Here is a 24,210-nt window from a genome sequence, read left to right on the forward strand (position 1 = left end):
TTATGTACTTTGTCGATTTCCTCCCAATTTGTTTTCGCTGCATAAACATTGGGTATAATATGAAGTCTTTATTTATGTAGGTAAATGTTTATTTAATAAAAAAATTAGATACAAAACATGAGCAAAAACTAAGTCTACAAACGAAGTAACTGGTCAACACGTCTCTTAACAAAGACTACCTCTAGTATAGACTAGCCTGGTCACTGTGTATAGAGACAGTCTTAACAAAGACTACATCTAGTATAGACTAGCCTGGTCACTGTGTATAGAGACAGTCTTAACAAAGACTACCTCTAGTATAGACTAGCCTGGTCACTGTGTATAGAGACAGTCTTAACAAAGACTACATCTAGTATAGACTAGCCTGGTCACTGTGTATAGAGACAGTCTTAACAAAGACTACCTCTAGTATAGACTAGCCTGGTCACTGTGTATAGAGACAGTCTTAACAAAGACTACCTCTAGTATAGACTAGCCTGGTCACTGTGTATAGAGACAGTCTTAACAAAGACTACCTCTAGTATAGACTAGCCTGGTCACTGTGTATAGAGACAGTCTTAACAAAGACTACATCTAGTATAGACTAGCCTGGTCACTGTGTATAGAGACAGTCTTAACAAAGACTACCTCTAGTATAGACTAGCCTGGTCACTGTGTATAGAGACAGTCTTAACAAAGACTACATCTAGTATAGACTAGCCTGGTCACTGTGTATAGAGACAGTCTTAACAAAGACTATATCTAGTATAGACTAGCCTGGTCACTGTGTATAGAGACAGTATATACAGAACGTGGCCCTGGTGACAGGAACTTAACTTCAACATAATTCATCTTTTCATACTAGAAAGAACACGGCTTTATGACTGTCGGTTGAGAATGTTTTGTTTCATCATCTTTCCCAGACTGGTGAAGGTTCATTCACAGTTTGAGGCGCTAGGAGCATTGATATGACTTGTATTTTATTTGGGACGGGTAACTTGCCTTCATCGCCCTTCCTCTCCAGAACAACTCAGGCCTTTTTCCCACTCCTCACTGTCGTAGCTCCTGCAGATTTAGTTTTCACCACTTTCACTTTGGATTTCTGTTTGCCTCTTTTAGTAGCGGTTTTGTTCTTGTGGGTCTCTTTCCGTCTGATCAGGTCCTCCCGTCCAATATCCATCATGTGTTCCTCCCAGGACTTCATCTCATTCTTATAGCGCACTTTATCATCCTCCGCCAGCTGCATGTAGACCTGCAGAGCACACAGAGTCAGTTAGTCATGTAGACCTGCAGAGCACAGAGTCAGTTAGTCATGTAGACCTGCAGAGCACAGAGTCAGTTAGTCATGTAGACCTGCAGAGCACAGAGTCAGTTAGTCATGTAGACCTGAAACAACATCAGTCAGTTAGTCATGTAGACCTGCAGAGCACAGAGTCAGTTAGTCATGTAGACCTGCAGAGCACAGAGTCAGTTAGTCATGTAGACCACAGAGTCAGTTAGTCATGTAGACCTGCAGAGCACAGAGTCAGTTAGTCATGTAGAGTCAGTTAGTCATGTAGACCTGCAGAGCACAGAGTCAGTTAGTCATGTAGACCTGCAGAGCACAGAGTCAGTTAGTCATGTAGACCTGCAGAGCACAGAGTCAGTTAGTCATGTAGACCTGCAGAGCACAGAGTCAGTTAGTCATGTAGACCTGCAGAGCAGAGTCAGTTAGTCATGTAGACCTGCAGAGCACAGAGTCAGTTAGTCATGTAGACCTGCAGAGCACACAGAGTCAGTTAGTCATGTAGACCTGCAGAGCACAGAGTCAGTTAGTCATGTAGACCTGCAGAGCACAGAGTCAGTTAGTCATGTAGACCACAGTCAGTTAGTCATGTAGACCACAGAGTCAGTTAGTCATGTAGACCACAGTCAGTTAGTCATGTAGACCTGCAGAGCACACAGTCAGTTAGTCATGTAGACAGAGTCAGTTAGTCAGACCCTAACAACATCAGAGTCAGTTAGTCATGTAGACCAACAGAGTCAGTTAGTCATGTAGACATCAGAGTCAGTTAGTCAGTTCAGAGTCAGTTAGTCAACCTGCAGACATCAGAGTCAGTTAGTCAACCCTAACCCAACATCAGAGTCAGTTAGTCAGAGTCAGTTAGTCAGAGTCAACCCATCAGAGTCAACAACCCTAACCAACATCAGAGTCAGTTAGTCAACCCTAACCCAACATCAGAGTCAGTTAGTCAACCCTAACCCAACATCAGAGTCAGTTAGCCAACCCAACCCTAACCCAACATCAGAGTCAGTTAGTCAACCCTAACCCAACATCAGAGTCAGTTAGCCAACCCTAACCCAACATCAGAGTCAGTTAGTCAACCCTAACCCAACATCAGAGTCAGTTAGTCAACCCTAACCCAACATCAGAGTCAGTTAGCCAACCCTAACCCAACATCAGAGTCAGTTAGTCAACCCTAACCCAACATCACAGAGTCAGTTAGCCAACCCTAACCCAACATCAGAGTCAGTTAGAGTCAGTTAGTCAACCAACATCAGAGTCAACCCAACATCAGAGTCAGTTAGCCAACCCTAACCCAACATCAGAGTCAGTTAGCCAACCCTAACCCAACAGAGTCAGTTAGTCAGTCAGTTAGTCACCCTAACCCAACATCAGAGTCAGTTAGTCAACCCTAACCCAACATCAGAGTCAGTTAGCCAACCCTAACCCAACATCAGAGTCAGTTAGTCAACCCTAACCCAACATCAGAGTCAGTTAGTCAACATCAGAGTCAGTTAGCCAACCCTAACCCAACATCAGAGTCAGTTAGCCAACCCTAACCCAACATCAGAGTCAGTTAGTCAACCCTAACCCAACATCAGAGTCAGTTAGCCAACCCTAACCCAACAGAGTCAGTTAGTCAACCCTAACCCAACATCAGAGTCAGTTAGTCAACCCTAACCCAACATCAGAGTCAGTTAGCCAACCCTAACCCAACATCAGAGTCCCTAACCCAACATCAGAGTCAGTTAGCCAACCCTAACCAGAGTCAACATCAGAGTCAGTTAGTCAACCCTAACCCAACATCAACATCAGAGTCAGTTAGTCAACCCTAACCCAACATCAGAGTCAGTTAGTCAACCCTAACCCAACATCAGAGTCAGTTAGCCAACCCTAACCCAACATCAGAGTCAGTTAGTCAACCCTAACCCAACATCAGAGTCAGTTAGCCAACCCTAACCCAACATCAGAGTCAGTTAGCCTAGTAATTAAAAATTAATGTCCTCCAAATCAAGGTTTCACAATTATTTAAGTCTTAAGGAACTTAAATTGAGCCATTACATCACTTCCTGTTTCACTAGGGTATCAAAATGAGGTAACACGCATGTAATATCCCTTTGTCATCCAACACCATGAAGAAAATAACAGAACTGGCAGGTCAAAAGAGACAGATGGTCGTAGACCTTCATAAACCTGGTAGTGGCTACAAGAAGATCCACAAACGGTTGAATATACCACTGAGCCCTGTCAGCGCAATTATTACAAATTATAAAAGATATGGAACAGTTGAAAACCTCACGGGTAGAAGACCCCCCTCCAGGAATGGGAGGAGGATGGTGAGAGAAGCAACAAAATCCCCAAGAATCACTGTGAAAGAATTGCAGGCCTTGGTGGCGTCTTGGGGTCACCAGGTATCAAAAAGCTCCAACAGACACCACCTCCAAAACCACAGGCTCTTTGGAAGGGTTGCCAGAAGAAAGCCCTTTCTGACCCCAAGACACAGACGCAAACGCTTGGAGCCAAACGTCATTTAAATTATGACTGGAAGAAGGTGCTCTGGTCCGATGGGACCAAAATTGAAAGTTTGGTCAGATACAGCATTGGCATGTTTGGCGTCGAAACAGAGATGTATAAAAGGAGAGGGAGAACCTTCCAGAAGGACAACCATCTCTGCAGCACTTCACCAATCAGGCATCTATGGTAGAGTGGCCAGACGGAAGCCACTCCTCAGTAAAAGGAACGTGACAGCCCGCTTGGAGCTTGCAAAAAGGAACCTAAATGACTCTCAGACCATGAGAAACAAACACGTCTCCAGTCTGATGAAACCAAGATTGAACTCTGTGGCCCCAATGCCAAGAGTCACATCTGGAGGAAACCTGGCACCATCACTACGGTGAAGCATGGTGGTGGCAGCATCACGTCTGGAGGAAACCTGGCACCATTCACTACGGTGAAGCATGGTGGTGGCAGCATCACGTCTGGAGGAAACCTGGCACCATCACTACGGTGAAGCATGGTGGTGGCAGCATCACGTATGGAGGAAACCTGGCACCATCACTACGGTGAAGCATGGTGGTGGCAGCAGTCATGATCAAGGCAAAGATGAACGGAGGAAAGTACAGAGAGATCCTTAATGAAACGTAACGAATGCCCTGTATCAAACACTTCATTCCACCTACTTGTTTCTGTGAGGTTGACAGTTTGGTCCAGTCCTCCCGCAGCATCTTCATCTTGCCCTGAGGGGAAAAAGGTGACAGCATTATAACAGGTGTTATACCGTTACATTTAGATTACATATCAACCATCTCTTTAACGCTGGTATAATGGAATGTGTTAAAGAATATTATATTTTCATCCCATTGACTCAGAACTCATGAAAAAGTATTTGATTACTGGACACTGATACCAACCTGTGTGCCCCCCCCCCCCTCTGGACTCCTCAGTACCAACCTGAGTGGTTCCCCCCCTCTGGACTCCTCAGTACCAACCTGAGTGGTACCCCTCCTGGACTCCTCAGTACCAACCTGAGTGGTTCCCCCCCCTCTGGACTCCTCAGTACCAACCTGAGTGGTCCCCCCCCTCTGGACTCCTCAGTACCAACCTGAGTGGTCCCCCCTCTGGACTCCTCAGTACCAACCTGCGTAGTTCCCCCCTCTGGACTCCTCAGTACCAACCTGCGTGGTCCTCCCCCTGAGTGGTCCCCTGGACTCCTCAGTACCAACCTGTGTGGTCCCCCCTGGACTGTACCAATCTGTGTGGTCCCCCCTGGACTCCTCAGTACCAACCTGACTCCTCAGTACCAACCTGAGTGGTCGTCCCCCTCCTGGACTCCTCAGTACCAACCTGGTCGTGTCCTCAGTACCAACCTCCCCCCTGGACTCCTCAGTACCAACCTGAGTGGTACCCCTCCTGGACTCCTCAGTACCAACCTGAGTGGTTCCCCCCTCTGGACTCCTCAGTACCAACCTGAGTGCCCCCCCCTGGACTCCTCAGTACCAACCCCCCCCTCTGGACTCCTCAGGACCAACCTGTGTGGTCGTCCCCCTGGACTCCTCAAAGTGTTCTGCCATGAAGATGTTAAAGGACGACCGGGGCCGTTTGGGTTTGCCAAGACTGTTCAACTCCTAAAAGTGGAAGATGGTGGTCGAGTCAGACGAGTCACCAGGAACATTTCAGTGGCACAACATCAGAACACACCACTACTAATACTATCACAAGGCCTTAGTAGTATGCCATTACATTCACTAGGAGGGGCCTGGCATGCCAAATAGTGTCCACGGCCCACAGCACATCACTATGAAGTAGAGGTCGACCGATTATGATTTTTCAATGCCGATACCGATTACTGGAGGACCAAAAAAGTAGATAATAATGACAATTACAACAATACTGAATGAACACTTATTTTAACTTAATATAATACATCAATGAAATCAATTTAGCCTCAAATAAATAATGAAACATGTTCAATTTGGTTTAAATAATGCAAAAACAAAGTGTTGGAGAAGAAAGTAAAAGTGCAATATGTGCCATGTAAGAAAGCTAACGTTTAAGTTCCTTGCTCAGAACATATGAAAGCTGGTGGTTCCTTTTAACATGAGTCTTCAATATTCCCAGGTAAGACGTTTTAGGTTGTAGTTATTATAGGACTATTTCCCTCTATACCATTTGTATTTCATTAACCTTTGACTATTGGATGTTCTTATAGGCACTTTAGTATTGCCAGTGTAACAGTATAGCTTCCGTCCCTCTCCTCGCTCCCCCCTGGGCTCGAACCAGCAACACAACGACAACAGCCACCCTCGAAGCAGCGTTACCCATGCAGAGCAAGGGGAACGAACAACCACTCCAAGGCTCAGAGCGAGTGACGTTTGAAACACTATTAGCACGCGCTAACTAGCTAGCCATTTCACTTCGGTTACGCCAGCCTCATCTCGGGAGTTGATAGGCTTGAAGTCAGAAACAGAGCAATGCTTGATGCACAACGAAGAGCTGCTGGCAAAACGCAAAGAAAGTGCTGTTTGAATGAATGTTTACGCGCCTGCTTCTGCCTACCACCGCTCAGTCAGATACTTGTATGCTCAGTCAGATTAAATGCAACGCAGGACACGCTAGATAATATCTAGTAATATCATCAACCATGTGTCGTTAACTAGTGATTATGATTGATTGTTTTTTATAAGATACGTTTAATGCTAGCTAGCAACTTACCTTGGCTTACTGCATTCGCGTAACAGGCAGACTCCTTGTGGAGTGCAACGAGAGGCAGGTGGTTATAGCTTGGACTAGTTAACTGTAAGGTTGAAAGATTGGATCCCCCGAGCTGACAAGGTGAAAATCTGTCGTTCTGCCCCTGAACGAGGCAGTTAACCCACCGTCATTGACAATAAGAATGTGTTCTTAACTGACTTGCCTAGTTAAATAAAGATTAAATAAAGGTGTAAAAAATAAATTAAAATACAATTTAAAAAATTCGGCCAAATCGGTGTCCAAGAATACAGATTTCCGATTGTTATGAAAACTTGAAATCGGCCCGAATTAATCTGCCATTCTGATTAACCGGTCAACCTCTACTATGAAGATCAATGAGCTACACTCACCCTCTTCCTCCTGATGGCTTTCCTCTTGGCCAGCCTCAGTCTCCTCTCCTGTTTCAGAGCAGCAGCCTCTGCAGGTGTGAGCTGGGACTGGTACCTCTGCATGTCCACCTTAAACTGTTCCCTGGCAACCACTGACGCCTGTTGAAAAGGCTGTGGGGGAAAGTCAACATGTATTTAGCTAATTAATCACACAAGTCTGTCCACAGTACAACAACACTGATATGTCAATTTCAGGTAGGCTATAAGTCAAACAGCCTTTTTTCAGTTATTTAAATACTGTCAAGTACATCCATGTTGGTAGGAAGTAGACGCATGACAGTCGGTGTCGTCTTCTCTGATGGAAGGTGCAAATATGGACTACAGAAGTGTCAAATGTATTCTCCGTCACACACGGAGAAAGAAGATATCTGGGGTCCCTGCTGTCCAAGGTGTCAGGTTCTGGGGGTCCCTGCTATCAGGGTCTGGGGGGCATGCTGTCCAAGGTGTCAGGGTCTGGGTGCCCTGCTGTCCACGGTGTCAGGGTCTGGGGGCCCTGCTGTCCAAGGTGTCAGGTTCTGGGGGCCCTGGTTTCAGGGTCTGGGGGCCCTGCTGTACAAGGTGTCAGGGTCTGGGGGCCCTGCTGTCCAAGGTGTCAGGGTCTGGGGGCCCTGCTGTCTGGGGGTTTCTGGTCAAGGTGTCAGGGTCTGGGGGCCCTGCTGTCCTGGGGGCCCTGCTGTCCAAGGTGTCAGGGTCTGGGGGCCCTTGTCTGTCAGGGTACTGAAGTGTCCCTACTGAATCAAGACACAACCTACCTGGTCTGCTGTCCACGGTGTCAGGGTCTGGGGGCCCTGCTGTCTACTGAATCAAGACACAACCTACCTGTTTCTGGTCTGCTGTCCAAGGTGTCAGGGTCTGGGGGCCCTGCTGTCTACTGAATCAAGACACAACCTACCTGTTTCTGGTCTGCCCAAGGTGTCAGGGTCTGGGGGCCCTGCTGTCAGGGTCTGGGGGCCCTGCTGTCACAAGGTGTCAGGGTCTGGGGGCCCTGCTGTCAGGGTCTGGGGGCCCTGCTGTCCAAGGTGTCAGGGTCTGGGGGCCTGCTGTCCAAGGTGTCAGGGTCTGGGGGGCCCTTGCTGTCTACTGAAGTGTCCCTACTGAATCAAGACACAACCTACCTGTTTCTGGTCTGCTGTCCACAGGGTCTGGGGGCCCTGCTGTCTGCTGTCAGGGTCTGGGGGGCCCTGCTGTCAGGGTCTGGGGGCCCTGAAGTGTCCCTACTGAATCAAGACACAACCTACCTGTTTCTGGTCTGCTGTCCACGGTGTCAGGGTCTGGGGGGCCCTGCTGTCTACTGAATCAAGACACAACCTACCTGTTTCTGGTCTGCTGTCCAGGGTGTCTGTCAGGGTCTGGGGGGCCCTGCTGTCAGGGTCTGGGGGCCCTGCTGTCAGGGTCTGGGGGCCCTGCTGTCTACTGAATCAAGACACAACCTACCTGTTTCTGGTCTGCTGTCCAAGGTGTCAGGGTCTGGGGGGCCCTGCTGTCTACTGAATCAAGACACAACCTACCTGTTTCTGGTCTGCTGTCCAAGGTGTCAGGGTCTGGGGGCCCTGCTGTCAGGGTCTGGGGGTCTGCTGTCCAGGGTCTGGGGGCCCTGCTGTCAGGGTCTGGGGGGCCCTGCTGTCAGGGTCTGGTCTGGGGTCTGGGGAGGGCCCCCTGCTGTCAGGGTGGGGGGCCCTGCTGTTTCTGGTCTGCTGTCAGGGTCCAGGGTCTGGGGGCCCTGCTGTCAGGGTCTGGGGGCCCTGCTGTCAGGGTGGGGGCCCTCTGTCTACTGAATCAAGACACAACCTACCTGTTTCTGGTCTGCTGTCCAAGGTGTCAGGGTCTGGGGGGCCCTGCTGTCAGGGTCTGGGGGGCCCTGCTGTCTACTGAATCAAGACACAACCTACCTGTTTCTGGTCTGCTGTCCACGGTGTCAGGGTCTGGGGGCCCTGCTGTCAGGGTCTGGGGGGGGCCCTGCTGGGGGCCCTCTGTCAGGGACTCCTGGGTCTGCTGTCAGGGTCTGGGGGGCCCTGCTGTCAGGGTCTGGGGGGGCTGTCTACTGAATCAAGACACAACCTACCTGTTTCTGGTCTGCTGTCAGGGTCTGGGGGGCCCTGCTGTCAGGGTCTGGGGGGCCCTGCTGTCTACTGAATCAAGACACAACCTACCTGTTTCTGGTCTGGTCTGCTGTCCAGGGTCTGGGGGGCCCTGTCTGGGTCTGCTGTCAGGGTCTGGGGGCCCTCTGCTGTCCTGAATCAAGGTTTCTGGTCTGCTGTCAGGGTCTGGGGGGCCCTGCTGTCAGGGACTGGGGGCCCTGTCAAGACACAACCTACCTGTTTCTGGTCTGCTGCTGGGGAGGGCCTCAGGGTCTGCTGTCAGGGTCTGGGGAGGGCCTACCTACCAACCTACCTGTTTCTGGTCTGCTGTCAGGGTCTGGGGGGCCCTGCTGTCAGGCTCTGGGGGGGCCCTGCTGTCTACTGAATCAAGACACAACCTACCTGTTTCTGGTCTGCTGTCAGGGTCTGGGGGGCCCTGCTGTCAGGGTCTGGGGGGCCCTGCTGTCTACTGAATCAAGACACAACCTACCTGTTTCTGGTCTGCTGTCAGGGACTGGGGAGGGCCTACCTACCAACCTACCTGTTTCTGGTCTGCTGTCAGGGTCTGGGGAGGGCCTACCTACCAACCTACCTGTTTCTGGTCTGCTGTCAGGGTCTGGGGGGCCCTGCTGTCAGGGTCTGGGGGGGGGGCCCTGCTGTCAGGGTCTGGGTCTGGGGGGGTCTGGGTCTGCTGTCCCTGCTGTCAGGGTCTGGGGGGCCTACCTCAAGACACAACCTACCTGTTTCTGGTCTGCTGCTGTCAGGGTCTGGGGGCCCTGCTGTCAGGGTCTGGGGGGCCTGCTGTCAGGGTCAAGGGGGGTCAGGGTCTGGTCTGCTGCTCAGGGTCTGGGGAGGGCCTACCTGTCAACCTACCTGTTTCTGGTCTGCTGTCAGGGTCTGGGGAGGGCCTACCTACCAACCTACCTGTTTCTGGTCTGCTGTCAGGGTCTGGGGGCCCTGCTGTCAGGGCCCTGACCACAACCTACCTGTTTCTGGTCTGCTGTCAGGGTCTGGGGGCCCTGCTGTCAGGGTCTGGGGGCCAGGGTCTGGGACCTACCTACCTGTTTCTGGTCTGCTGTCAGGGGGGGCCCTCTCAGGGGGGGGCCCTGCTGTCAGGGTCCTACCTGTTTCTGGGGGCCCACTGTCAGGGTCTGGGGGCCCTGCTGTCAGGGTCTGGGGGCCCTGCTGGGGTCTGGGGGCCTGGTCTGCAGGGACCCTGTTGTCAGGTGGGGGCCCTGCTGTCAGGGACACAACCTACCTGTTTCTGGTCTGCTGTCCAAGGTGTCAGGGTCTGGGGGGCCCTGCTGTCAGGGTCTGGGGGCCCTGCTGTCTACTGAATCAAGACACAACCTACCTGTTTCTGGTCTGCTCTGGGACTGGGGAGGGCCTGTCAACCTACCTGTTTCTGGTCTGTCAGGGTCTGGGGAGGGCCTACCTACCAACCTACCTGTTTCTGGTCTGTCAGGGTCTGGGGGCCCTGCTGTCAGGCTCTGGGGGCCCTGCTGTCTGGAATCAAGGGGGGCACAACCTACCTGTTTCTGGTCTGCTGTCAGGGTCTGGGGGCCCTGCTGTCAGGGTCTGGGGGCCCCTGCTGTCTACTGAATCAAGACACAACCTACCTGTTTCTGGTCTGCTGTCAGGGTCTGGGGGGGCCCTGCTGTCAGGGCTGGGGGGGCCCTACCTGTTTCTGGTCTGCTGTCAGGGTCTGGGGGGGGCCTGTCAGGGTCTGGGGAGGGCTACCAACCTACCTGTTTCTGGTGGGGGCCCTGCTGTCAGGGTCTGGGGGCCCTGGGGAGGGCCTACCTACCAACCTACCTGCTGTCTGCTGTCAGGGTCTGGGGGCCCTGCTGTCAGGGTCTGGGGGCCCTGCTGTCAGGGTCTGGGGGGGGGCCTACTGTCATCTACCAACCTACCTGTTTCTGGTCTGCTGTCAGGGTCTGGGGGCCCTGCTGTCAGGGTCTGGGGGGGCCTACCTACCAACCTACCTGTTTCTGGTCTGCTGTCAGGGGGCCCTCTGGAGGGTCTGGGCCTACCTGGTCTGCTCAACCTACCTGTTTCTGGTCTGCTGTCAGGGTCTGGGGAGGGCCTACCTACCAACCTACCTGTTTCTGGTCTGCTGTCAGGGTCTGGGGGGGGCCTACCTGCTACCTGTTTCTGGGTCAGGGGGGGGGCCCTGCTGTCACTGGGGAGGGCCTCACCACAACCTACCTGTTTCTGGTCTGCTGTCTGGGTCTGGGGGCCCTGCTGTCAGGGTCTGGGAGGCCAACCTACCTGTTTCTGGTCTGCTGAATCTGGGGGACAGGGTCAACCTACCTGTGGTCTGCTGTCAGGGTCTGGGGGGGCCCCTGTTTCTGGTCTGCTCAGGGTCTGGGGGCCCTCTGGGTTTCTGGTCTGCTGTCAGGGTCTGGGGGCCCTGCTGTCAGGGTCTGGGGGCCCTGCTGTCAGGGTCTGGGGGGGCCTACACCAACCTACCTGTTTCTGGTCTGCTGTCAGGGTCAGGGTCTGGGGAGGGCCTACCTACCAACCTACCTGTTTCTGGTCTGCTGTCAGGGTCTGGGGGGGTCTGGGGGGCCCTCCTGTTTCTGGTCTGCTGTCAGGGTCTGGGGGCCCTGCTGAGGGCCTCAGTTTCTGGTCTGCTGTCAGGGTCTGGGGAGGGCCTACCTGCTGTCTGGTCCCTGCTGTCAGGGTCTGGGAGGGCCTACCTACCAACCTACCTGTTTCTGGTCTGCTGTCAGGGTCTGGGGGCCCTGCCTGTCTGCTGGGGTCTGGGGGCCCTGCTGTCAAGGTCTGGGGGCCTACCTGTTTCTGGTCTGCTGTCAGGGTCTGGGGGCCCTGCTGTCAGGGTCTGGGGGGGGAGGGCTCAAGACACCAACCTACCTGTTTCTGGTCTGCTGTCAGGGTCTGGGGAGGGCCTACCTACCAACCTACCTGTTTCTGGTCTGCTGTCAGGGTCTGGGGAGGGCCTACCTACCAACCTACCTGTTTCTGGTGTCAGGGTCTGGGGGCCCTGCTGCTGTCAGGGTCAGGGGGCCCTGGGGGAGGGCAACCCTGCTGTCTACCTGTTTCTGGTCTGCTGTCAGGGTCTGGGGGCCCTGCTGTCAGGGTCTGGGGGCCCTGCTGGGGGCCAGGGTCTGGGGGGGCCTACCTGTTTCTGGTCTGCTGTCAGGGGGGGCCCTCTGGGGTCTGGGGGGCCCTGCTGTCAGGGTCTGGGGGCTGTCAGGGTCTGGGGAGGGCCTACCTACCAACCTACCTGTTTCTGGTCTGCTGTCAGGGTGGTCTGCTGTCAGGGTCTGGGGGGGCCCCTACCAACCTACCTGTTTCTGGTCTGCTGTCAGGGTCTGGGGAGGGCCTACCTACCAACCTACCTGTTTCTGGTCTGCTGTCAGGGTCTGGGGAGGGCCTACCTACCAATCTACCTGTTTCTGGTCTGCTGTCAGGGTCTGGGGAGGGCCTACCTACCAACCTACCTGTTTCTGGTCTGCTGTCAGGGTCTGGGGGGCCCTGCTGTCAGGGTCTGGGGGCCCTGTTTCTGGTCTGCTGTCAGGGTCTGGGGGGGCCCTGCTGGTCTGCTGTCAGGGTCTGGGGGGGCCCTGCTGTCAGGGTCTGGGGAGGGCCTACCTACCAACCTACCTGTTTCTGGTCTGCAGGGTGGGGAGGGCCAGGGGGGGGCCTCTGGGGGGTCTGGGGGGAGGGCCTACCTACCAACCTACCTGTTTCTGGTCTGCTGTCAGGGTCTGGGGAGGGCCTACCTACCAACCTACCTGTTTCTGGTCTGCTGTCAGGGTCTGGGGGCCCTGCTGTCAGGGTCTGGGGGCCCTGTCTGGGGGCCCTACCTGCTCTGGGGGCCTGCAGGGTCTGGGGGCCCTGCTGTCAGGGTCTGGGGGCCCTGCTGGTCTGCTGTCAGGGGGGGCCTACCTCTGGGGGTCTGGGGGCCCTGCTGTCAGGGTCTGGGGGCCTAGGGTCTGGGGAGGGCCTACCAACCTACCTGTTTCTGGTCTGCTGTCAGGGTCTGGGGGGCCCTGCTGTCAGGGTCTGGGGGGGCCTACCTACCAACCTACCTGTTTCTGGTCTGCTGTCAGGGTCTGGGGGGGCCCTGCTGTCAGGGTCTGGGGAGGGCCTACCTACCAACCTACCTGTTTCTGGTCTGCTGTCAGGGTCTGGGGGGGCCCTGCTGGTCTGCTGTCAGGGTCTGGGGAGGGGGTCTGGGACCTACCAACCTACCTGTTTCTGGTCTGCTGTCAGGGTCTGGGGGGGCCTACCTGCCAACCTACCTGTTTCTGGTCTGCTGTCAGGGTCTGGGGGCCCTGCTGTCAGGGTCTGGGGGCCCTGCTGGGGTCTGGGGAGGGCCTACCTACCAACCTACCTGTTTCTGGTCTGCTGTCAGGGTCAGGGTCTGGGGGCCCTACCTACCAACCTACCTGTTTCTGGTCTGCTGTCAGGGTCTGGGGGGGCTGGGGGGGGGGGCCTGCTGTCAGGGGTCTGGGGGCCCTGCTGTCAGGGTGCTGGGGGGGGCCCTGCTGTCAGGGTCTGGGGGGGCCTACCTACCAACCTACCTGTTTCTGGTCTGCTGTCAGGGCTGGGGGGGCCTACCTACCAACCTACCTGTTTCTCTGGTCTGGGGGCTGTCAGGGTCTGGGGGGGCCCCTGCTGGTCTGCTGTCAGGGTCTGGGGAGGGCCTACCTACCAACCTACCTGTTTCTGGTCTGCTGTCAGGGTCTGGGGAGGGCCTACCTACCAACCTACCTGTTTCTGGTCTGCTGTCAGGGTCTGGGGGGCCCTGCTGTCAGGGTCTGGGGGGGCCCTGCTGTCAGGGTCTGGGGGGCCCTACCTACCAACCTACCTGTTTCTGGTCTGCTGTCAGGGTCTGGGGGCCCTGCTGTCAGGGTCTGGGGAGGGGCCTACCTACCAACCTACCTGGGGAGGGCCAGGGTCTGGGGACCTACCAACCTACCTGTTTCTGGTCTGCTGTCAGGGTCTGGGAGGGCCTGTTTCTGGTCTGCTGTCAGGGTCTGGGGGGCCCTGCTGTCAGGGTCTGGGGGGGCCCTGCTGTCAGGGTCTGGGGAGGGCCTACCTACCAACCTACCTGTTTCTGGTCTGCTGTCAGGGTCTGGGGGCCCTGCTGCTGTCAGGGTCTGGGGGCCCTGCTGTCAGGTCTGGGGGGGCCCCTGTTTCTGGTCTAGGGTCTGGGGGCGCCTACCAAACCTACCTGTTTCTGGTCTGCTGTCAGGGTCTGGGGGCCCTGCTGTCAGGGTCTGGGGGCCCTGCTGGTCTGCTGTCAGGGTCTGGGGGCCCCTGCTGTCAGGGCCTACCTACCAACCTACCTGTTTCTGGTCTGCTGTCAGGGTCTGGGGAGGGCCTGCTGTCAGGGTCCTGCTGTCAGGGTCCAAACCTACCTGTTTCTGGTCTGGGGGCTGTCAGGGTCTGGGGGGCGCCTACCTACCAACCTACCTGTTTCTGGTCTGCTGTCAGGGTCTGGGGGGGCCCTGCTGTCAGGGTCTGGGGAGGGCCTACCTACCAACCTACCTGTTTCTGGTCTGCTGTCAGGGTCTGGGGAGGGCCTACCTACCAACCTACCTGTTTCTGGTCTGCTGTCAGGGTCTGGGGGGCCCTGCTGTCAGGGTCTGGGGAGGGCCTACCTACCAACCTACCTGTTTCTGGTCTGCTGTCAGGGTCTGGGGGCCCTCTGGGGGGGGGGGCCTACCTACCAACCTACCTGTTTCTGGTCTGCTGTCAGGGTCTGGGGGCCCTGCTGTCAGGGTCTGGGGGCCCTGCTGTCAGGGTCTGGGGGGCCTCAGGGTCTGGGGACCTACCAACCTACCTGTTTCTGGTCTGCTGTCAGGGTCTGGGGGGGCCTACCTACCAACCTACCTGTTTCTGGTCTGCTGTCAGGGTCTGGGGGCCCTGCTGTCAGGGTCTGGGGGCCTGGTCTGCTGTCAGGGTCTGGGGAGGGCCTACCAACCTACCTGTTTCTGGTCTGCTGTCAGGGTCTGGGGGGCCCTGTCAGGGTCTGGGGGCCCTGCTGGGGTCTGGGGAGGGCCTACCTAACAACCTACCTGTTTCTGGTCTGCTGTCAGGGTCTGGGGGGCCCTGCTGTCAGGGTCTGGGGGGCGCCTACCTACCAACCTACCTGTTTCTGGTCTGCTGTCAGGGTCTGGGGGGGCCCTGCTGTCAGGGTCTGGGGGGCCCTGCTGTCAGGGTCTGGGGGGCGCCTACCTACCAACCTACCTGTTTCTGGTCTGCTGTCAGGGTCTGGGGGGCCCTGCTGTCAGGGTCTGGGGGGCCCTGCTGTCAGGGTCTGGGGGGCGCCTACCTACCAACCTACCTGTTTCTGGTCTGCTGTCAGAGTTCTCCACTGCTGTGCAATCCTCCTTATCACATCGACAGCTTTGACATCTGAAACTCACATCAACATTACCTCAGTGATGTGTGAAGACAAAGGAATGAGTGAAGCTGTAGAGACACTGTCCATTCTAACACCAGTCACCTGGATACTCCCTGACAACGAGAGGTTGTTGCTGTTTCACAAATCTCATGTATCCGTTCAGGGGCCTCTTAGGGGGAGCGCCTGCAATGGTGGTCAAACTCTTTACCGCTGGGATCACATTGACGAACCTACAACACACACCACAACACATTATTCCCACAACACATTATCCCTACAACACGTTATCCCCACAACACGTTATCCCCACAACACATTATCCCCACAACACATTATCCCCACAACACGTTATCCCCACAACACATCCCCACAACACGTTATCCCCACAACACGTTATCCCCACAACACGTTATCCCCACAACACGTTATCCCCACAACACGTTATCCCCACAACACGTTATCCCCACAACACGTTATCCCTACAACACATTATCCCCACAACACATTATCCCTACAACACATTATCCATACAGCAAATTATCCCCACAACACATTATCCCTACAACACATTATCCCTACAACACATTATCCATACAGCACATTATCCCTACAACACATTATCCCCACAACACATTATCCCCACAACACACACACCCAACACATTATCCCTACAACACATTATCCATACAGCACATTATCCCTACAGCACATTATCCATACAACACATTATCCCTACAACACATTATCCATACAGCACATTATCCCTACAACACATTATCCATACAGCACATTATCCATACAGCACATTATCCATACAGCACATTATCCCCACAGCACATTATCCCTTGTAATGGAAAAATTGCAAGATTATGTTATAATGCTTTTATTGCATCATGGTTGTGTTATGCAACAGAATAGAGTATTTTGTTAACTATTGTGTGTGTGTTCTACTGAGGATGGGCTTCTGGGAGATTACACTGACTGGAGATTTACGATGTCTTTGGGTGATAAAACCTAAAGAGCATTCCAGAGAATGAGGTAATGTTTCTGTTCTATACCGTAGCAGCGAGAGTAGCTGCTGCCTTGGCAGGAACTAATGGGGATCCATAATAAACCCCAGGAAGAGTAGCTGCTGCCTTGACAGGAACTAATGGGGATCCATAATAAACCCCAGGAAGAGTAGCAGCTGCCTTGGCAGGAACTAATGGGGATCCATAATAAACCCCAGGAAGAGTAGCTGCTGCCTTGGTAGGAACTAATGGGGATCCATAATAAACCCCAGGAAGAGTAGCTGCTGCCTTGGCAGGAACTAATGGGGATCCATAATAAACCCCAGGAAGAGTAGCTGCTGCTGAGCATTCCAGAGAATGAGGTAATGTTTCTGTTCTATACCTTAGCAGGGTGAGATGGTTCCAGTTTGGAGTCAGAGGACCAGACACTGGTCTATACAATGAAAACTGTTGACACAGCAGATGCTGTCTGCTATGTATTATAGATACCTTTCATACAAATCTTAACCTTGTGACCCATTCTATGTATCTGTTGTTCGTCATATAGGTTGAAAGGGGTGTATTAGAAATGGTGCATCATTGAAAGTCAAATGCTATTGCAAAGCTCTCATTGTTAAAGATTTAGTTTAAGTATAACTGACTTGTGTGATAAGTTTGTCTCTCCTCATTTGATACTAGAGAAATGAGCCACCACACCACTATACATGATCCCTACTACACACTAGGTGTCGACCGATTAATCGCTATGGCCGAATAATTAGGGCCGATCTCAAGTTCTCATAACAGAACACATTCTTATTTCTTATATAAACAGTAGAGGCTATATACAGTAGCGGGGCTTCTACAGACACCGGTTAGTCAGGCTGATTGAGGTAGTATGTAGATATGATTAAAATGCCTATGCATATATACTTATTTTCCACCATAATCTGCAAATAAATTCATTTAAAATCCTACAATGTGATTTTCTGGATTTTTTTCCCCCTCATTTTGTCTGTCATAGTTTAAGTGTACCTATGATGAAAATTACAGGCCTCTAATCTTTTTAAGTGGGAGAACTTGCACAATTGTTGGCTGACTAAACATCGCTGTGCTTGCGAAGCAAAACGCACGAAAGTGCTGTTTGAATGAATGATTACGGGCCTGCTGCTGCTCAGCCAGACTGCTCTATCAAATCAGACTTAATTATAACATAATAACACACAGAAATACGAGCCTTTGGTCATTAATATGATTGAATCCGGAAACTATCATTTAGAAAACAAAACGTTTATTATTTCCGTGAAATACGGAAACGTTCGGTATTTTATCTAACGGGTGGCATCCCTAAGTCTAAATATTGTTGTTACACACAACCTTCAATGTTATTTCATAATTACGTAAAATTCTGGCAAATTAGTTTGCAATAAGCCAGGCAGCCCAAACTGTTGCATATACCCTGACTCTGCGTGCAATGAACGCAAGAGAAATGACCATTTCACCTGGTTAATATTGCCTGCTAAACTGGATCAGTAGTTATAACTAGTGATTATGATTGATTTTTTTTTTATAAGATAAGTTTAATGCTAGCTAGCAATTTACCTTGGCTTCTACTACATTCACGTAACAGGCAGGCTACTCGTGGAGTGCAATGGTTAGAGCGTTGGACTAGTTAACTGTGCGGTTGCAAGATTGGAACCACTGAGCTGACAAGGTGAAAATCTGTCGTTCTGCCCCTGAACAAGGCAGTTAACCCACCGTTCCTAGGCGGTCATTGAAAATAAGAATGTGTTCTTAACTGACTTGCCTAGTTAAATAAATGTTTTAAAAATCTGTCTCCAAAAATACCGATTTCAGATTGTTATGAGAACTTGAGATCGGTCCTAATTAATCGTCCATAGCGATTAATCGGTCGACACCTAGTGTGTAGTAGGGATCATGTATAGTGGTGTGGTGGCTCATTTCTCTAGTATCAAATGAGGAGAGACAAACTTATCACACAAGTCAAAGTTATACTTAAACTAAATCTTTAACAATGAGAGCTTTGCAATAGCATTTGACTTTCAATGATGCACCATTTCTAATACACCCCTTTCAACCTATATGACGAACAACAGATACATAGAATGGGTCACAAGGTTAAGATTTGTATGAAAGGTATCTATAATACATAGCAGACAGCATCTGCTGTGTCAACAGTTTTCATTGTATAGACCAGTGTCTGGTCCTCTGACTCCAAACTGGAACCATCTCACCCTGCTACGGTATAGAACAGAAACATTACCTCATTGGTAAATAGCCCACCCATTTTCACCTACCTCATCCCCATACTGTTTTATTTATTTACTTTTCTGCTCTTTTGCACACCAATATCGCTACCTGTACATGACCATCTGATCATTTATCACTCCAGTGTTAATCTGCAAAATTGTAATTATTCGCCTACCTCATGCCTTTTGCACACAATGTATATAGACTCCCCCTTTTTCTTCTATTGTGTTATTGACTTGTTAATTGTTTACTCCATGAGTAACTCTGTGTTGTCTGTTCACACTGCTATGCTTTATCTTGGCCAGGTCGCAGTTGCAAATGAGAACTTGTTCTCAACTAGCCTACCTGGTTAAATAAAGGTGAAATAAAAAATAAATAAAAAATAGCCTCGCTACTGTATATAGCCTGTCTTTTTACTGTTGTTTTATTTCTTTACTTACCTATTGCTCACCTAACACCTTTTTTGCACTATTGGTTAAAGCCTGTAAGTAAGCATTTCACTGTAAGGTCTACACCTGTTGCACGTGACACCCAATAATGTTTTACCATGTTTTGTGATGCTGCCGTGTTGTTGTCTTAGGTCTCTCTTTATGTAGTGTTATGGTATCTCTTGTTGTGATGTGTTTTGTCATAGATTTTTTAATTTAAAAAAGATTTCACCTTTATTTAACCAGGTAAGCTAGTTGAGAACAAGTTCTCATTTACAACTGCGACCTGGCCAAGATAAAGCAAAGCAGTGCGACAGAAACAACAACACAGAGTTACACATGGAATAAACAAGTGTACAGTCAATAACACAATAGAAAAAAAAGAGTCTATATTTTTTATTTTACCTTTATTTAACTAGGCAAGTCAGTTAAGAACAAATTCTTATTTTCAATGACGGCCTAGGAACAGTGGCTGTTCAGGGACAGAACTACAGATTTGTACCTTGTCAGCTCGGGGATATGAACTTGAAACCTTTCGGTTAATAGTCCAACGCTCTAACCACTAGGCTACCCTGCCGCCCCTATATACAGTGTGTGCAAATGGCATGAGGAAGTAAGGCTATAAATATGCCATAGTAGCAAAGTAATTCAAATTTAGCAGATTAACACTGGAGTGATAGATGTGCAGATGATGATGAGCAGATGCTGGTGTGTAAGTAGTGATACAGGTGTGCAAAAGAGCAGCAGAGTAAATAAAAACAATATGGGGATGAGGTAGGTAGATTGGAAGGACTATTTACAGATGGACTATGTACAGCTGCAGCAATCGGTTTAGCTGGTCAGATAGCAGATGTTTAAAATTATTGAGGGAAATGTAAGTCTCCAGCTTCAGCGACTTTTGCAATTCGTTTCAGTCACTGGCAGCAGAGAACTGGAAGGAAAGGCGGCCAAAGGAGGTGCTGGCTTTGGGGATGACCAGTGAGAAATATCTGCTGGAGCGAGGGCTACGGGTGGGTGTTGTTATCGTGACCAGTGAGCTGAGATAAGGCGGAGCTTTACCTAGCACAGACTTATAGATGACCTGGAGCCAGTGGGTCTGGAAAAAAATATGTAGCGAGGGCCAGCCGACTAGAGCATACAAGTCGCAGTGGTGGGTGGTGTAAGGTGCTTTGGTAACAAAAGAGATGGCACTGTGACAGACTACATCCAATTTGCTGAGTAGAGTATTCAAAGTTATTTTGTAGATGACTTCGCCGAAGTCGAGGATCGGTAGGATTGTCCGTTTTACTAGGGTAAGTTTGGCGGCGTGAGTGAAGGAGGCTTTGTTGAGACATAGAAAGACGATTCTAGATTAGATTTTTTATTGAAGATGTTTGATATGAGTCTGGAAGGAGAGTTTACAGTCTAGCCAGACACCTAGGTATTTGTAGTTGTCCACGTATTCTAGGTCAGAACCGTCCACCGTAGTGATGCTAGTCGGGCGGGCGGACAGGTGCGGGCAGCGAACGGTTGAATAGCATGCATTTGGCTTTGCAGGCGTTTAAGAGCAGTTGGAGGCCACAGAAGGAGTGTTGTATGGCATTGAAGCTCATTTGGAGGTTAGTTAACAGTGTCCAAACAAGGGCCAGAAAGGAGCAGATTTCTGGGTGTGGTAGAATAGATTCAGGGCATAATGTGCAGACAGGGGTATGGTGTGGTGCGGGTACAGTGGAGGTAAGCCCAGGCACTGAGTGATGATAAGAGAGGTTGCATCTCTGGTCAAGCTGGTTATACTAGGTGAGGTCACCGCATGTGTGGGAGATGGGACAAAGGAGGTATCTAAGGCATTTAGTGGGACTAGGGGCTCTGCAGTAAACTAAAACAATGATAATTATCCTAAACAACAGTATACAAGACTTATTAACATTTGAGAGAGGCATAAAGCAATCACAGGTGTTGATTGGGAGAGCTAGCTAAGTCAACAACTGGTAAGACAACAGCTAATCAGCTAAGACAACAACAACAGGTAAAATGGAGATGAATGGGCAGAGAGGGTCAGTTAACTAGACACAGGGCCTGAGTTCGGGGCTAGGGAAGACAGATAAACAAAGGTAAACAAAGTGGAGTACCTTGATGAATTTACAGTCCAGCAGGCACCAGCCCCCGTCCAAACAGGAGGCCTTTTGCAGTCATTGGAAATAATAAGAATTTGTTCTTAACTGACTTGTCCATTTTTAAAGGTTAAAAACATTTGACAAAAATAAAACATGTCATTGGATACCAGTCAGTGCCAGTCAAGCTAACCTTGGCTAACCTTAACTAGCTAACTAACTAGGCTCTAATTAGACTAATACTGGCGTGATAGCTGGAAATAAAGCAATTCCTTTGCATAATTGGTTTTATGAATGTCCAAAAATCTAAAATACCAATTATAAATTGTACAGGGTGGCTTACTAACTACCTACCTAACATATCTATCTTGACAACGGGAAGTTTTGCTCCTTATGTTACCTTGTAAGACTGGATGCGTGGGAGAAGAGACTGAATGACTTTTTCAAAAGGCAAACCCCAGAAAACATCAGACCGAAAGGTGCCATGTCTGGTTGACTAGACGGTCGGGACACAGCTTTGACAGAGACAACAATGGTACTGTCCCGGACTGACTGGCTCACAAGTTCCTCGTTGTTTATTAGCTACCTAATGCAATAATGTCCGTTTGCCCCTGCCATGCACGGATAACCCGCCTTCACCGCTGCGCTGCATTGTGGGAAAAGGTCATGGCAGTGTTTACGTAGTTTAAGATTCACTGCAGCACATTCACGAAAAATGGGAACGTCAACCAATTATTTATGTGACCAATAAATAATCAAGTGACTTTTGAATTACTCCAATAAATTGCTGCGTTCTTGACCCACGGGTTTCATTTATATAAATTATATTTTTTGCGTTCTTGACCCACAGGTTTCATTTATATAAATTATATTTTTTGCGTTCTTGAGGGTTTCATTTATATAAATTATATTTTTTGCGTTCTTGACCCATGGGTTTCATTTATATAAATGATAAATGCTGCGATATTTTTTCATTTTTTTTTCACCTTTATTTAACCAGGTAGGCAAGTTGAGAACAAGTTCTCATTTACAATTGCGACCTGGCCAAGATAAAGCAAAGCAGTTCGAGACATACAGCAACACGGAGTTACACATGGAGTAAAACAAACATACAGTCAATAATACAGTAGAAAAATAAGTCTATATACAATGTGAGCAAATGAGGTGAGATAAGGGAGGTAAAGGCCAAAAAAAGGCCATCGTGACAAAGGAAATACAATATAGCAAGTAAAACACTGGAATGGTAGATTTGCAGTGGAAAAATGTGCAAAGTAGAGATAGAAATAATGGGGTGCAAAGGAGCTAAATAAATACAATAGGGGGAGAGGTAGTTGTTTGGGCTAAATAATAGATGGGCTATGTACAGGTGCAGTAATCTGTGAGCTGCTCTGACAGTTGGTGCTTAAAGCTAGTGAGGGAGCTAAGTGTTTCCAGTTTCAGAGAATTTTGTAGTTCGTTTCAGTCATTGGCAGCAGGGAATTGGAAAGAGGAGGCCAAAGGAAGAATTGGTTTTGGGGGTGACCAGAGAGATATACCTGCTGGAGTGCGTGCTACAGGTGGGTGCTGCTATGGCGACCAGCGAGCTGAGATAAGGGGACTTTATCTAGCAGGGTCTTGTAGATGACCTGGAGCCAGTGGGTTTGGCGATGAGTATGAAGCGAGGGCCAGCCAACGAGAGCATACAGGTCGCAGTGGTGGGTAGAAAATGGGGCTTTGGTGACAAAACGGATTGCACTGTGATAGACTGCATCCAATTTGCTGAGTAGAGTATTGGAGGCTATTTTGTAAATTACATCGCCGAAGTCAAGGATCGGTAGGATGGTCAGTTTTACAAGGGTATGTTTGGCAGCATGAGTGAAGGATGCTTTGTTGCGAAATAGGAAGCCGATTCTCAATTTAGCTTTGGATTGGAGATTTTTGATGTGAGTCAAAAGCTCGTTTGGAGGCTTGTTAACACAGTGTCCAAAGAAGGGCCAGATGTGTACAGAATGGTGTCGTATACGTAGAGGTGGATCAAAGAATCACCAGCAGCAGGAGCGACATCGTTGATATATACAGAGAAAAGAGTCGGCCCGAGAATTGAACCCTGTGGCACCCCCATAGAGACTGCCAGTGGTCCGGACAACAGGCCCTCCGATTTAACACACTGAACTCTATCTGAGACGTAGTTGGTGAACCAGGCGAGGCAGTCATTAGAGAAACCAAGGCTGTTGAATATGGTGATTGACAAGAGTTGAAAGCTTTGGCCAGGTGGATGAAGACGGCAGTGTAAACAAACAGCTACTGGTGTAAGACAACCTGATGCCCCTTGGCCATACCCAGTAACAGGGGCAGACAAGCCCCCATCACACGTTCTGTAAGACAACCTGATGCCCCTTGGCCATACCCAGTAACGGGCAGACAAGCCTCCATCACACTTTCTGTAAGACAGACTGATGCCCCTTGGCCATACCCAGTAACAGGGGCAGACCCATCACACTTTCTGTAAGACAGCCTGATGCCCCTTGGCCATACCCAGTAACAGGGGCAGACAAGCCCCCATCACACGTTCTGTAAGACAACCTGATGCCCCTTGGCCATACCCAGTAACAGGGGCAGACCCATCACACGTTCTGTAAGACAACCTGATGCCCCTTGGCCATACCCAGTAACAGGGGCAGACAAGCCCCCATCACACTTTCTGTAAGACAGCCTGATGCCCCTTGGCCATACCCAGTAACAGGGGCAGACAAGCCCCCATCACACGTTCTGTAAGACAACCTGATGCACCTTGGCCATACCCAGTAACAGGGGCAGACAAGCCCCCATCACACTTTCTGTAAGACAGCCTGATGCCCCATGGCCATACCCAGTAACAGGGGCAGACAAGCCCCCATCACACTTTCTGTAAGACAGCCTGATGCCCCTTGGCCATACCCAGTAACAGGGGCAGACAAGCCCCCATCACACTTTCTGTAAGACAGCCTGATGCCACTTGGCCATACCCAGTAACAGGGGCAGACCCATCACACTTTCTGTAAGACAGCCTGATGCCCCTTGGCCATACCCAGTAACAGGGGCAGACCCATCACACTTTGTTTGATCAGTTGA

The 24,210-nt window shown here is 50.6% G+C and overlaps 1 protein-coding gene across 2 annotated transcripts in view; it reads right to left on the minus strand.

Moving 5' to 3' along the window:
* tfam (transcription factor A, mitochondrial) overlaps positions 1-21,771 on the minus strand; it is a 39,852-nt gene extending 18,081 nt beyond the window's left edge. Inside the window, exons 1-8 of one of the 2 annotated variants that reach the window (XM_065022921.1) lie at positions 21,521-21,771; positions 21,139-21,189; positions 15,445-15,572; positions 15,283-15,353; positions 6,844-6,993; positions 5,272-5,367; positions 4,423-4,479; positions 982-1,231 (exon numbers count right to left, since the gene is read on the minus strand). In XM_065022921.1, the coding sequence (XP_064878993.1) occupies positions 1,010-1,231; positions 4,423-4,479; positions 5,272-5,367; positions 6,844-6,993; positions 15,283-15,353; positions 15,445-15,572; positions 21,139-21,189; positions 21,521-21,606 (861 nt within the window). In that variant the 5' untranslated portion in view covers positions 21,607-21,771 and the 3' untranslated portion in view covers positions 982-1,009. The remainder of the gene's footprint in view (positions 1-981; positions 1,232-4,422; positions 4,480-5,271; positions 5,368-6,843; positions 6,994-15,282; positions 15,354-15,444; positions 15,573-21,138; positions 21,190-21,520) is intronic. The other variant, XM_065022922.1, reaches the window with a different exon arrangement.
* Positions 21,772-24,210: the final 2,439 nt, after the last annotated feature.

The sequence above is a fragment of the Oncorhynchus nerka genome, linkage group LG10 (assembly GCF_034236695.1).
Source record: "Oncorhynchus nerka isolate Pitt River linkage group LG10, Oner_Uvic_2.0, whole genome shotgun sequence".
Lineage (NCBI taxonomy): Eukaryota > Metazoa > Chordata > Actinopteri > Salmoniformes > Salmonidae > Oncorhynchus > Oncorhynchus nerka.